Below are 15,760 nucleotides of genomic sequence, written 5' to 3' on the forward strand. Positions count from 1 at the left end.
TGCCTGGGTGGTTTAGTCAGTTAAGTGTCTGTCTTCAGCTCAGGTCATGATCTCAGGGTCCTAGGATTGAGCCCCACATCAGGCTCCATGCTCAGTGGGGAATTTGCTTCTCCCTCTCTCTCTGTCCCTTCCCTCTGCTTGTGCTTTTCTCTCTCTCAGGTAAAAAAAATAAAATCTTTTTAAAAAGAATAATATGGGATGCCTGTGTGGCTCAGTGGTTGAGTGTCTGCCTTTGGCTCAGGGTGTGATCCCAGGGTCCCAGGATCAAGTCCCACATCAGATTCTCTGCATGGGGCCTGCTTCTCCTCCCTTTTTCTAGGTCCCTGCCTCTCTCTGTGTGTCTCTCATGAATAAATAAATAAAATCTTTTAAAAGAAAAGAATAATATAATAGAACTGGATTGGAAAAAAAAAGAGGGATTCATGGTCAAGGAGACTATGGAACTAACTATCAAGGCAAAGTTTATGCTCTTGAGAGTTGTACTTAACCTAGGAATTCTTCAATCTCTCTGGACAGTCTATTCCAGTATGTACATGTGGCTACCATTTTACAAAGCACTTAATCATGTACCAAGCATTGTGCTAATCAATTTATATCCATTAAATTTGTAATAAATGTATATCTCAAATTCATATCTCATTTAAACCTCAAAATAATATGAACATGTAAGTATACCCCACTTTATAGATAAATAGACTGAAGTTTAGATAAATAATTTGTCCTTTTCACACCACAGATAAAGCCTGGATATGAATTGTGATGGTCAGACCTCTATATCAAGGTTTTATCCAACTTTCCCTCAGCAGATTTGCACAAACCTTGCTAACATCATGCAGCCTGCTCCTGTGCTCTCCTGCAGATAGCCCAATCCAATGTGCCCTTGGCAGGAGTCCAGATCAAGTGGTTCCACAAGAATGGCATGTGCAAATAGCCCCAGCAGCAGCCAACAGCACTCTGAAGTGATTCCTGCCCTAGGGAGAGGGGAAGATAACCACTCACAACAGTTTGTGGCTCTAGCAGTGGGCTGGGGGCAGACATCTGGTCTGACAACAGGCCCCACTCATCGCAAAATTCTCCCATGGGAAAACACAGTGAGAGCACCCAGCAAGTCTGGAAAACACAGTTCTTGAAAATACGTGGTCGGACCCAACTCAAGTCCAAGATGGCCACAGACTGACCCATTAACAATACAGGGACCAAACATTGCCCATAACAGCCAAAGAGAGCCATTGCAGAAGACTTTACTGAAGGCAAATGCAGCTCAGCCACAGTAGTAGGGTGTATTAACACATAGAGACAACATCCCTGAAGTCCCAAGTTCTTGTGAACAGGGAACATTACACTACAGGGCACTACAGGACCACTTCTCCATAAGGTCACTACTTGCAAAAGCAGGAGATGTAGCTGGCTTTCCTAACACATAAAACAGACATAAAGAGTTAGACAAAATAAGAAGACAGAGGAATATGTTCCAAATGAAAGAACAGGAGGAAATCACAGCAAGAAAGCTAAAGGAAACAAAGGTAAATAATATGTCTGATAGAGAATTTAAAGTAATGGTCATAAAAGTACTCACTGGAGTTGAGAAAAGTGGAAGACCACAGCAAGACCCATAACCAAGGAAAGAAAACATAAAAAAGAACCAATCAGGGGTGCCTGGTTGGCTCAGTTCCAACTCTTGGTTTTGGCTCAGGTTGTAATGTCAGGGTCGTGAAATCAAGCCCCACATTGGGCTCCATGATCAGTGGGGAGGCTGCTTGAGATTCTCTCCCTCTGTTCCTCCTCCCACTTGCATTCTCTCTCTCTTTAAAAAAAAAAGAACCAATCAGAGATGAAGAACTCAATGGTAAAAATACACTAAAGGGAATAAATAATAGACTACAGGAAGCAGAATAACATGTTGATCAGCGACCTGGAGAACATAGTAATGGAAAACAAGCAAGCTGAACAGGAGAAAGAAAAAAGATTAATAAAAAAAAGAGAGAGAATAGATTAAGGGAACTCAGCGACACCATCAAATGTAAAAATATTCACATTATAAGGACCCAAGAAGGAGAAGAAAGAGAAAGGGGAGAGCAGAAAATGTATTTGAAGAAATAATAGCTAAAAACTTCCCAAATCTGGGGGAAAAAACAGAAATCCAGATCCAGGAGGCACAGAGAGCCCCCAACAAAATCAACCCAAAGAAGTCCACACCAAGACATACAGTCATTAAAATAGCAAAAAAGTAGTAAAGAAGAGAGATTTTTTTTAAAATTTTTATTTATTTATGATAGTCACAGAGAGAGAGAGAGGCAGAGACACAGGCAGAGGGAGAAGCAGGCTCCATGCACAGGGAGCCCGACGTGGGATTCGATCCTGGGTCTCCAGGATTGCACCCTGGGCCAAAGGCAGGCACCAAACCGCTGCGCCACCCAGGGATCCCAGAAGAGAGAATTTTAAAAGCAGCAAGAGAGGGATTCCTGGGTGGCTCAGCGGTTTGGCACCTGCCTTTGGCCCAGGGTGTGATCCTGGATACCCGGGATCGAGTCCCACATCGGGCTCCCTGCATGGAGCCTGCTTCTCCCTCTGTCTGTGTCTCTGTCTCTCTCTCTCTCTCTCTCTCTCTCTCTCTCACTCTCTCTCTCTCTGTCTATCATGAATAAATAAATAAAATCTTAAAAAATAAAAAATAAAAAAATAAAAGCAGCAAGAAAAAAGAAAACAGGTACATATAAGGGAAACCAAATAAGGCTATCAGATGATTTTTCAGCAAAACTCTGTAGGCCAGAAGGGAGTGGCATTATATATTCAAAGTGTTGAAAGAAAAAACCTGCAATGAAGAATGCTTTACCCAACAAGGCTATCATTCAGAATAAAAGGAGAAATAAAGAATTTCTTAGACAAACAATAGTTAAAGGAATTCATTACCATTAAGTCAGTCTTACAAGAAATGTTAAAGGGGATCCTTTGAGTGAAAAGGAAAGAGGATCAAGAAAAGTAGGAACCACAAAAGGAGCAAAATTAAATAGATCTATTAAGTATATCCTTGACCCAGTCAAAGGAATCTCAAATAAAAGAATGTAATGTATGATACTATATACCTAAAACATGGGATGAGAGAAGTAAAAATGAAGTGCTTTTAGAATGGGTACAAACTCAAGTAACCATCAATATAATATAGACTCGTATTTACACAAGATGTTATATATAAACTACATATATAAAGATAACCACAAATTAAAAAAAAAACAGTAATAGATATCCAAAATATAAAGAAAAGGAATCCAAGTATATCACTAAAGAAAGCCAGCAAACCATGATAGAAGAGAGCAAGAGAAGAAAGGAATGGAGAAGAACCACAAAAACAATCATAAAACAAGTAACAAAATGGCAATAAGTACATACCTATCAATAATCACTATGAATATAAATGGACTAAATGCTCTACTCAAAAGACAAAGAGTGATGAAATGGATAAAAGAAGACTCATCTATATGCTGCCTGTAAGAAATTCATTTCAGGCCTAAAGACACATGCAGATTGGCACTGAGAAGCAACCACTGTGAAAACCAGACTTTACTTTTTTCCACACCTTGATTCCTTATTCTGGAACCATGTCTGAAAAATGTGATATGGCTGAGGTTGAGAAATTTGATAGAAGTTTAAGAAGACAGAAACTCAAGAGAAAAAATCCACTGCCTTCAAAAGAAACAATTGAACAAGAAAAGCAAACAGGCAAATTGTAATTAGGTATGCACAGCCAATATGCACTGTATTTTCCACAAGCATTGTTTTCTTATTTTACTTCATGTAAATGGAATTGTATAGAAATCCAAGGTACCAATATTTATATTGGACAAAATAGACTTTAAAACAAAGAATGTAACAAGAAACAAAGAAGGACACTACATAATCATAAAAGGAATAATCCAACAATAAGATATAACAATTGTAAAAATGTACCCAACAATGGAGAACCTAAATACATAAAGCACATATTAACAAACATGAAGGAAATAAGTGATAGAAATATAATAATTGTAGAGGACTTTTACACCTCTTTACAACAATGGATAGATCATTCAAACAGAAAATCAACAAGGAAACAGTGGCTTTGAATGACACATTGGACCAGATGGATCTAACAGATATAGTGAGAACATTCCATCTTACAACAGTGGAACACACATTATTTTCAAGTATACATAGAACATTCTCCAGAATAGATCATATGTTAGGCCAAAAAACAAACCTTAACAAACTCAAAAAGACCAAATTCATACCATGCATCTTCACCAACCACAACATTATGCAACTAGAAATCAACCACAGGAAAAAATCTAGAAGAACACAAATACATGGAGGTTAAATAACATGTTATTAAACAATATATGGATCAACCAAGAAATGAAAGAGGAACTACACGGAGACAAATGAAAATGAAAACTCAAAGTTCCAAAACCCTTGGTATGCAGCAAAAGCTGTTCTAGGAGGAAAGTTTATAGCAATATAGGTCTACCTCAACAAGTAAGAAAAATCTCAAAGAAACTTACACCTAAATAACCCTAACTTGTACCTAAAGGAGCTACAAAAAGAACAAACAAAAACCAAAATCAATATAATAAAGGAAATATTAAACCAGTAAAGCAGAAGTGAACAAAATAGAAACTAAAGAAATACTTGAAGAGCTGAATGAAAACAGAAGCTAATTCTTTGAAACATCAACAGAATTGATAAACCTTTAGCCAGATTCATAAAAAAAAGAAAGGAAAAAAGAAAGAAAGAAAGTGGGCTCAAATAAAATCAGAAATGAAAGAGGAGAAATAACAACTGATACCACAGAAATAAAAAGGATTTTAGGAAAATATTATGAAAAACTATATGCCAACAAATTGGACAATCTAGAGAAACGGATAAATTACTAGAAACAGGGCAGCCCGGGTGGCTCAGAGGTTTACCACCGCCTTCGGCCCAGGGCGTGATCCTGGAGACCCAGGATCAAGTCCCACAGCGTGCTCCCACATGGAGCCCGCTTCTCCCTCTGCCTGTGCCTCTGCCTCTCTCTCTCTCTCTGTGTCTCTCTCATGAATAAATAAATAAAATCTTTTTAAAAATTACTAGAAACATATAGCCCTCCAAAACTGAATCCAGAAGAATAGACAATTTGAACAAACTGATTACCAGCAATGACTTTGAATTAGTAATCAAAAAATTCCCAACAAACCAAAGTCCAGGATGAGATGGCTTCACAGGTGAATTCTATCAAACATTTAAGAAAAAAATTAGTATCTATTCTTCCCAAAATATTCCAAAAAATAGAAGAGGAAAGAAAGCTTCCAAATTCATTTTAGAAGCCAGCATTACACTGATACCGAAACAAGATAAAGTCATCACCAAAAAACAGAACTACAGGCCAATATACCTGATGAATATAAATGTAGAAATCCTCCACAGAATATTAACAAACTGAATCCAACAATATACTAAAAAATCATTCACCACAATCAACTAGGATTTATTCCTGGGTTGCAAGGGTGATTCAATATTTGCAAATCAATCAATTTGATACACCACATCAACAAGAAAAAGGATAAAAACCATACAATCATTTCAATAGATACATAAAAAGCATTTGACAAAGCACAACATCAATTCATGATAAAAAATCTCAACAAAACAGGTTTTGAGGGAACATCTCTCAACATAATAAAGGCCATATATGAAAAACCCACAGCTAACATCATTCTTAATGGGGAAAAACTGAAAGCTTTTCCCATAAGATCAGGAACAAGACAAGGACGTCCGCTCTCACCACTTTTATTCAACATAGTACTGGAAGTCCTAGCCACAGAAATCAAACAAGAAGAAATAAAAGGCATCCAAATTGGTACAAAACAAGTAAAACTTTCACTATTTGCAGAAATACAGAAAACTCTAAAGGCTCCATCAAAAAACTACTAGAACTAATAAATGAATTCAGTGTACAAAGTCAACATACAGAAATCTGTTGCATTTCTATACACTAATAATGAAGCAGCAGAAAGAGAAATTAAGAAAACAATCTCACATATAAATGCACCAAAAAATAATAAAATACCTAATAATAAACTTAACTAAGAAGGTGAAAGACTTGTACTCTGAAAACTATAAAACATTAATGAAATAAATCAAATATGACACAAAGAAATGGAAAGACATTCTATGATCAGGGATAGGAAGAACAAATGTTAAAATGTCTAAAGTACCCAAAGCAATCTATATATTTAATGTAATCCCTATCAAAATATCAACAGCATTTGTCACAGAATTAGAACAAATAATCCTAAAATTTGTATGGAATCACTAAAGACCCCAACTAGCCAAAGCAATCTTGAAAAAGAACAAAACGCAATCTTGGATTTCAAGATATACCACAATGTTATAGTAATCAAAGTAGTATGTCCTAAAACAAAAATAGACACATAGATCAATAGAAGAGAATAGAGACCCCAGAAATAAACCCATGACTATATGGTCAATTAATCTTTGACAAAGGGGGCAAAAATATACAATGGGGAAAAGATACTCTCTTCAACAAATGGTGTTGGAAAAACTGGACAGCTACATGCAAAAGAATGAAGCTGGATCACTTTTTAACACCATACACAAAAATAAACTCAACCAAGACCACTTTCTAACACCATATACAAAAATAAATTCAAAACGGGTTAAAGACCTAACTGTGAGAGCTGAAACCATAAAAACTTTATAAGAAAGTACAAGTAGTAATTTCTTTGACATCAGCTGTAGCAATATTTTTATAGTTCTGTCTCCAGAGGCAAGGGAAACAAAAGCAAAAACAAACTATTAGAACTACATCAAAATAAAAAGCTCCTGCAAAAGAAAACAAAGCTGCTGCAAAGGATAGAGGAAAAAAAAAAGCAACAAAACTACAACCTACTGAATGGGAGAAGATATTTTCAAATGATATATCTGATTAGGTGTTAGAACCCAAAATAAAGAACTTACAGTACTCAACACCAAAAAAACAAATAATCCAATTAAAAATGGCTAGAAGGCAGGGCACATGGGTGGTTCAGTTGACTGAGCATCCAACGTCTTGATCTTGGCTCAGGTCTTGATCTCAGAGTCATGAGTTGAAATCCCAGGTTGGGCTCCATGCTGGGCATGGAGCTTACCAAAAAAAAAAAAAAAAGTTAGAAAACACAAACAATTTTCTCCAATGAAGACATCCAGATGGCGAATAGGAACATGAAAAGATGCTCAATATCATTAATTATCAGAAAAATGCAATCAAAACCACAATGAGACATAACCTCACACCTGTCGGAATGACTAAACTCAAAAACACAAGAAACAACAAGAGTTAGCAAGGATGCAGAGAAAAAAGAACCCTCCTGCACTGTTGGTAGGAATGCAAACTGATGCAGCCACTGTGGAATACACTATGAAAGTTCCTCAAAAAATTAAAAATAGAATTAACATACAATCCAGTAATTCTACTACTGGGATTTACCCAAAGATTATGAAAACACTAATTTGAAAAGATATATGCACCCTGTTTACTGCAGCACTATTTACAACAGCCAGATTATGGAAGCAGCCCAAGTGTCCATCGATAAATGAATGGATAAAGATGTAGTATAGAGGTACCTGGGTGGCTCAGTCAGTTAAGCATCTGACTCTTGGATTTCAGCTCAGGTCATGATCTCAGGGTCATGACATTGAGCCCCATGCCAGGCTCCACACTGGTCATGGAGTCTGCTTAAGATTTTCTCTCTCCTTTTTCCTTTCTCTCCACTGCTCACAAACTCTCTCTCTCTCTCTCTCAAAAAAAATGCAATATATATATATATATTATTCAGTCATGAAAAAGAATGGAATCTTGCCAATTGCAACAAAATGAATGGATCCAGATGGCATGATGCTAAATGAAATAAGTCAATCAAAGAAAGACAAATACCATATGATTTCATTCATATGTGGAATTTAAGAAACAAAACAAATGAACAAAGAAAAAAGGAGACAAACAAACAAACACCCCAGACTTCTAAATATAGAGAGCAAACTGATGGTTACCAGGGGAGAGGCAGGTAGGGGGACGAGTGAAATAGGTGAAAGGGATTAAGAGTACACTTATGGTCATGAGCACTAAGTAATGTACAGAAGTGTTGAATTGTACACCTGAAACTAATATAATACTGTATGTTAATTATACTGGAATTGAGAATAAATTAATTAAAAAATATAAACTACCATGTTATACTGCCTTCTCCATCCTTAATCCTACCCATTCATTTTGTTTCCTTTGAGTGTGACTGAATTGGTTTGCCTGAACCACACCATGATATAACAAATTAAACAGTTCTAATTCTAAATATGACCAGGAGGAACTGTGTCTTCCTTGACTTTGCATCCCCAAAGCCTGCACCCCCATGTCTTATACCATGTTCAGTAGGTGTTTGGTGAATTGAAATCAGATGGATAGAAACAATGCATACTGTAGTAATACAGCAACTTCCTATGTCTGGATACACAAAGCCTATACATTAAAAACTGAGGCTTAAAGGACTGTAAAAGATAAAGGTTAGACTTCTCTACAATGGATGCATTGGCTGTGACATAAACAGACAGCTATAGTAGTAGTAGTAGTAGTAGTAGTAGTAGTAGTAGTAGTACAAGATCAGTGGGTCACAGAAAATCAGTGCACTGGGCAGAGTTTCAGGTTGCAAACAATAAAGCCAACCCTGGCTAACAACTAAGAATGAATCAATTGAAAGCTATTGTTGAAAAAAAAAAAAAAAGAAAGAAAGCTATTGTTGGATAATTCATAGAATCAACACAAAGACTGAAGGACTAGGCTCAAATATCAGCAAAAACCAGGAAAATATGGGTAACCAGAACCAGTGCCAAAGCCACATGTAGGGAATAGCCTGATTAGGTGCTAAGCCACCACCAATGAACGCTGGATGGCACAACTAGAATGCCACCACCTGCAGCTTAGAGACCTCAGCTAAAACTGTGGACACAACCACTGCTGGCTGCCAGATGCCACAGGCACCACCCACCACCACAAGAAATTCTAAACTGACCCTGCTTCTTCAGGTAACTCACCACAGATTCCAATTCTTGAGCAGGAGACTCTATTGCAACTGAAGCTAGCCAGCCCTAAACTCAAGCTGTAAGGAAGAAAACAATCACACTTGTTGGCCTCTACCATGAGGTGGACCTTTGCTCCTCCCCAAGATTCCACAAACGTAAGAAGTGAATTTGAATGTGGGTGACCACAATAAAAAGAAAAGATATGTATTTACTACAAAATTATAATCTGAGAAAGAGATCTACAACTAGATTGGGACTGACCTCCTAGCTAAGGGGATCTCCAAAATCTTATTAGATTATTAATAAGATAATAATCTTATTATTAGGGGGACAAACGAAAAACAAATGAACGAACAAACAAACCCTACGAGTGAATTGTTTCTCAAGTGGAATGCATTCCTGGAAAAGGAAGCATGAACTGTATCAGTGCTGAAGAGGAACATCACTACAGGTGTCCCATGAAGACAGGCACATTTTACACATCATAAATTGGCAATTATGGTTTTGCTCCCTTCAAAGTCCTTGAAGTCATGACATTCCAGTTGCCATAATTTCCTACCATCCCTGTTGCAGACATTTGCTGATTACTTCCTCCTAGGCTGCAGTGATGCTTCTGATGCCCTTCATAATAATGATGATGGTTACACTTACTGAGTGTCCAGAGCTGTGTGCTAAGGGCTTACCTGTATTCAATCTATTTTCACAATAATGCTGTGAAGTAGGTACTGTGAGTACACTCATTTTATGGATGAAGAAAGTTAGGCAGAGAGGTTACTTAACTTTCCAAAGGACACACTACAGGAAAGCCAGCAGTGCCAAGGCTGGAACCAGGCAGCCTGGCTACAGAATCTCTCCTCTTCACCACCTTCATTTTGAGAGAATTTCCAGAAGTCCTACTGGACTGCTGCTTTATACCATCTATATACTTAATCAGATCAACCAATACAGAAAATTAGCACCTTATATGTCCAGTGTAATACCAACACTTCCACTTGCACACTTTTATCAGTCCCTAAGCACCAAATCTATTTATCAGAGTGAAACAGAGAACACAGTAGAAAGAACAAGCAAACAGGGTGGTGAGTTCCACTCCACAGGCTCTTAGCTGTGAGCCTTTGATGGATCCCAATATGTTGCACTCCATCTAAGTTAAAAGAACTGTATTACCATAGTATCCAGCATACTTTGTATATACTATCTATATACTTCTTTGTTTGTTTCCATTGCACTCTGTGGTCTGGATGCCCCTGCCCAGACTGACCCTGTTCATTTCAAGGGCCAGGAAAGCTCAGACTCATCATCCTCCCTATAATATGCCCAAGTTCCCAGGCAAACTTCAGCTTCTGACTTTTGGTTACCTTCTTTCAGAAAGTGGTCATCCTCAGTTTAGGAAACCAAAAATATTCCACCCATGATCCCTCTCCATTAAGATTACATCTATCAGGCAGGTATCAATCAGGAAAACAAGACCATTCTAAGCATTGAAGAAGAAATTCAATACACAGAATTGGTCATACAAGTAACAGAAGAGCCCATAAGTCAAACAGCACAGTGAAGCAATTCAAGAGCTTAGCAACAGGAAGCCACTACCACCCCTAGGCTGGAGGGACAAAAGAAGGAGGTAGTAATATGGGTACCCAGAGTTTAGGGTCACTGGGGAAGGCAGGGACCATGGCAGACATGTCTGAGGAGAACTAGAGTCACAGAGAAGATGAAGATGCTAACGATGGCACAGAAGAGGAAAAACACCCTGGGCTCTCCTTTTTTCCTGCTCTTCTATGGCTTATCAGGGAAAGGCCAAGGAATCCATCTGAGAGCAAATAGATAATGGACAGCACAAGCTTCAGAATTCAAATTACATTTGTTAGAGGATTATTTAATTTCTAGAACTAAATGAATTTATGTGTATTAATGAATATATAGTATTTTAATATAAAAAATATTTGAGGGGGTGCCTGGGTAGAACAGTTGATTAAGCACTGGACTCCTGGAGGAACCTGGGTGGCTCAGTTCCTTAAGTATCTGCCTTCGGCTCAGGTCATGATCCCAGGCTCCTGGATCAGGCCCTGGGATGGAGCCTTGCTACCGACTCCCTGCTCAGGAGGAAGTCTGCTTCTCCCTTTTTCTCCCTCTGCCACTTTCTCATGCTCTCTCTCTCTCTCATTCTCTCTCAAAGAAATAATAAATAAAATCTTTAAAAAAAAATAAGCACTGGACTTTTGGTTTTGGATCAGGTGGTAATCTCAGGGTTGTGAGATTGAGCCCCACATGCCACTCCACACTCAGCAAGGAATGTACTTGAGATTCTCTCTCTCCCTCTCCCTCTGCCTCTTCCCATCCCTACCCCCACGTTATCTAATAAATAAATAACTCTTTAAAAACATACATTTCTGAGATAATCATCACTATTTCAAATCACAGTTTGATGCAGCCTTAAATAAAGTGTGCCTATATATTATTTGTAATTTATTATGTGGTGGTAATACATTTATGTTTAAGCTGGTTGTTTAATGAACTGTATATAATCCATTTAGTAATACATAATCAGCTCTCATTAATATCATCGATGCCCTTTTCTTCATTTTGCTATTTATTTTTTCTATTATGTTAGCATGAAAACTTTCAAACAGAAAAATTGAAAGAACTCTATTTTGAACATCCATACACATACCAACTGAATTTTACAATTAACATTTTGCCATGTTTGCTTTATCACATATCTACTCATCTTTGCACCTGTCTACCCATTCATTAATCTATCTCTTTTTCTGTTTTGTTTTAAAGTTTTTATGCTAATTCCAATTAACACAGTGTTACATTAGGTATAAAATACAGTGATTCAACACTTCCATACATCACTCAGTGCTCATCACAACAAGTTCACTCCTTATTCCCCATCACCTATTTCATTCATCCCCTGACTGACCTCCCCTCTGGTAGTTTGTTCTCTATAGCTAAAACTTTGTTTCTTGATTTATCTCTCTTTTTTCCCTTTGCTCATTTGTTTTGTTTCTTAAATTCCATATAGGAGTGAGATCATATGGTATTTCTCTTTCTCTGACTTACTTATTTCCCATAGCATTATACTCTCTAGCTCTATCCATGTTGTTGCAAATGGCAAGATTTCATTCCTTTTTATAGCTGAATAATATATATACATATATAAACAATGGGATATTATTCAGCCACAAACATATATATGTGTGTGTATGATATATATATATATATATCACTTCTTCTTTATCCATTCATTAATTGATCGACACTTGGGCTGCTTCCATAATTTGACTATTGTAAATAATGCTGCTATAAAGATAGGGGTTCATGTATGCCTTTAAATTAGTGTTCTTGTATTCTTTGGGTAAACACTCAGTAGTGTGATTGTTAGTAGTGTGATCCTAGGGTAGTTCTATTTTTATATTTTTGAGGAACCTCTATATTGTTTTCCACAGTGGCTTCATCAGTGTGCATTTCTATCAACAGAACAAGAGGGTTCTTTTTTCTCCACATCCTCACCAACACCTGTTGTTTCTTGTGCTATTGGTATTAGCCATTCTGACAGGTGTCAGATGAGGTGATATCTCATTGTAGTTTTGAATTACATTTCCCTGATGATAAGTGATGATGAACATCTTTTCATGTGTTTGTTGGCCATCTGGATGGATATTTTCTTTGGAGAAATATCTGTGCATGTCTTCTGCCCCTTTTTAGTTAGATTAGTTGGTTTTTTGGTATTGAGTAGTACAAGTTCTTTATATATTTTGGATACTAACCTTTTATTGGATGTGTCATTTGCAAATATTTTCTTGCATTCAGTAGATTACCTTTTAGTTTTTTTTTTTACTGTTTCCTTCTCTGTGCAGAAGCTTCTGATTTTGATGAAGTCCCTATAGCTTATTCTTGCTTTTCTTGCCCTTGCCTCAGGAGACACATCTAGAAAAAAGTTTCTATGGCTGGTATCAGAGAAGATACTGTCTATGTTCTCCTCTAGGATTTTTGTGGTTTCAACTCTCACATTTAGGTCTTTAATTCATTTTGAGTTTATTTTCATGTATGGTATAATAAAGTGGTCCAGTTTCTTTTGCATGTTGCTGTCCAGTTTTCCCAACATTGTTAGTTGAAAAGACTGTTTCCTATTGAATATTCTTTCCTGCTTTGTTGAAGATTAATTGATCATAGAGTTGTGGGTTTATTTCTGGATTTCCTTTTCTGTTCCATCGGTCTATGTTTCTATTCTTGCGCCAGTACCATTCTATTTTGATAACTACAACCCTGTAGTATATCTTGAAGTCTGGAATTGTGATGCCTCCAGCTTTTCTTTTTTAAGATTGCTTTGGCTAGTTGGGGTCTTTTGTGCTTCCATACAAATTTTAGAATTGTTTGTTTAGTGCTGTGAAAAATGCTGTAGGTATTTTGATAGGGATTACATTAAATGTATAGATTGCTTTGGGTGTTATAGACATTTTAACATTTGTTCTTCCTATCCACGATCATAGAATGTCTTTCCATTTCTTTGCGTCATCTTCAATTTCTTTCATAAGTGCTTTAAAGTTTTCAGAGTAAAGGTCTTTCAATTCTATGGCTAGGTATATTTCTAGGCATCTTATTATTTTGGGTGAAATTGCAAATAGGATTGTTTTCTTAATTTCTTTTTCTGCTGCTTCATTATTAGTGTATAGAAATGCAACAGATTTCTGTATATTGATTTTGTATCCTGTGACTTAATAGCTTTTTGGTGGAGCCTTTAGGGTTTTCTATATACTGTAACATGTCATCTGAAAACAGTGAAAGTTTTACTTGTTCTTTACTAATTTGGGTGCCTTTTACTTCTTCTTGATGTTTGATTTCTGTGGCTAAGACCTCCAGTGCTATGTTGAATAAAAGTGGTGAGAGTGGATGTCCTTGTCTTGTTCCTGATCTTATGGGAAAAGCTTTCAGTTTTTCCCCATTAAGGATGATGTTAGCTGTGGGTTTTTCATATATGGCCTTTATTATGTTGAGCCATGTTCCCTCAAAACCTACTTTGTTGAGGATTTTTATCATGAATGGATGTTGTACTTTGTCAAATGCTTTTTCTGCATCTATTGAAATAATCACATGGTTCTTGTCCTTTCTCTTATTGATGTGATGTATCATGTTGATTGATTTGTGGATATTGAACCACCCTTGCAACCCAGGGATAAATCCCACTTGATCGAGGTGAATGATGTTTCTTATGTATTGGACTAGATTTGCTAGTACATTGTTGACAATTTTTGCATCAATTTGCATCAGGAATATTAGCCTGTAGTTCTTTCATAGTGGTGACTTTTTAAAAGTATGTATTTATTTATTTATTTATTTATTTATTTATTTATTTATTTGATGAGGGGAGAGCAAGCACAAACAGGGGGAGCAGCAAAGGGAGAGGAAGAAGCAGGCTCCCCACTGAGCAGGGAGCCTGCCTCAGGGCTTAATCCCAGGACCCTGGGATCATGACCTGAACCAAGGGCAGACACTTAATTGACTGAGCCACCCAGGTACCCCTTTAACTTGTTTTGGTATTGGGGTAATGCTGGCCTCATAAAATGAATTTGGGACTTTTCTTTCCTTTTCTATTTTTTGGAATAGTTTGAGTAGAATATGTATTAACTCTTCTCTAAATATTTGGTAGATTTCACCTATGAAGCCATCCAATCCTGGACTTTTTTTATTCAGAGTTTTTTGATTACTGATTCAATTTCTTTTTTCTTTAAGATTTTATTTTTTGATTTGAGAGAGAGAGAATGTGCATGCATGTAGGGGGTGCAGCACAGGGAAAAGGAGAGGCAAACTCCCTGCTTAGCAGGAATCCCAACTCAGGGCTTAATCCCAGGATCCCAGGATCCCAGGATCTTGACCTGATGGCAAACGCTTAAGCAACTGAGCCAATCAGATGCCCCTACTGATGGTCTCATTCATTTGGGGAATATAAAAAATAGTGAAAGGGAATAAAGGGGAAAGGAGAAAAAATGAGTGGGAAATATCAGAAAGGGAGACAGAACATGAAAGACTCATAACTCAAAATAAAAAAAAAAAGAAAGACTCATAACTCTGGGAAACGAACTAGGGGTGGTGGCAGGGGAGGTGGGTGGGGTGTGGGGGTGACTGGGTGTTGGGCACTGAGGTGGACACTTGATGGGATGAGCACTGGGTGTTATTCTATATGTTGGCAAATTGAACACCAATAAAAAATAAATTTAAATCAAAAAAATTTCTTTGCTGGTTATCAGTCTGTTCAAGTTTTCTATTTCTTCCTGTTTCTGTTTTGGTAATTTATGTTCCTAGGAATTTATCCATTTCTTCTACATTGTCTAATAAAGTTTTTCATAATATTCTCTTATAATTGTATTTCTATGGTATTGGTTGTATTTCTCCTCTCTCATTTTGTGATTTTATTTATTTGGGCCTTCCTCTTTTCTTTTTTATTAGTCTGGCTAGAGATGCATCAATTTAATTTTTTTTTCAAAGAACTAGTTCTTGGTTTCACTCTTTTTCATTGTTTTTTTGTTGTTATTTTTGTTTTGGTTTTGGTTTCTATATCATTTATTTCTACTCTAATATTTATTCTGTCCTTCCTTCTGCTGGCTTTAGGTTTTGTTTATTATTCTCTTTCTATGTCCTTTAGGTCTTAAGGTTAGGTTTTAAGTTGTTTGAT

General features: G+C 36.9%; 1 protein-coding gene across 1 annotated transcript; it reads left to right on the forward strand.

Moving 5' to 3' along the window:
* Positions 1-3,596: 3,596 nt before the first annotated feature.
* LOC112649721 (thymosin beta-4-like) lies at positions 3,597-3,728 on the forward strand. The gene has a single exon (XM_035696700.1). It carries the CDS (start codon positions 3,597-3,599, stop codon positions 3,726-3,728), a length of 132 nt encoding a protein of 43 aa, XP_035552593.1.
* Positions 3,729-15,760: the final 12,032 nt, after the last annotated feature.

This window comes from Canis lupus, chromosome 11, assembly GCF_003254725.2.
Source record: "Canis lupus dingo isolate Sandy chromosome 11, ASM325472v2, whole genome shotgun sequence".
In the NCBI taxonomy this organism is placed as follows: Eukaryota; Metazoa; Chordata; class Mammalia; order Carnivora; family Canidae; genus Canis; species Canis lupus.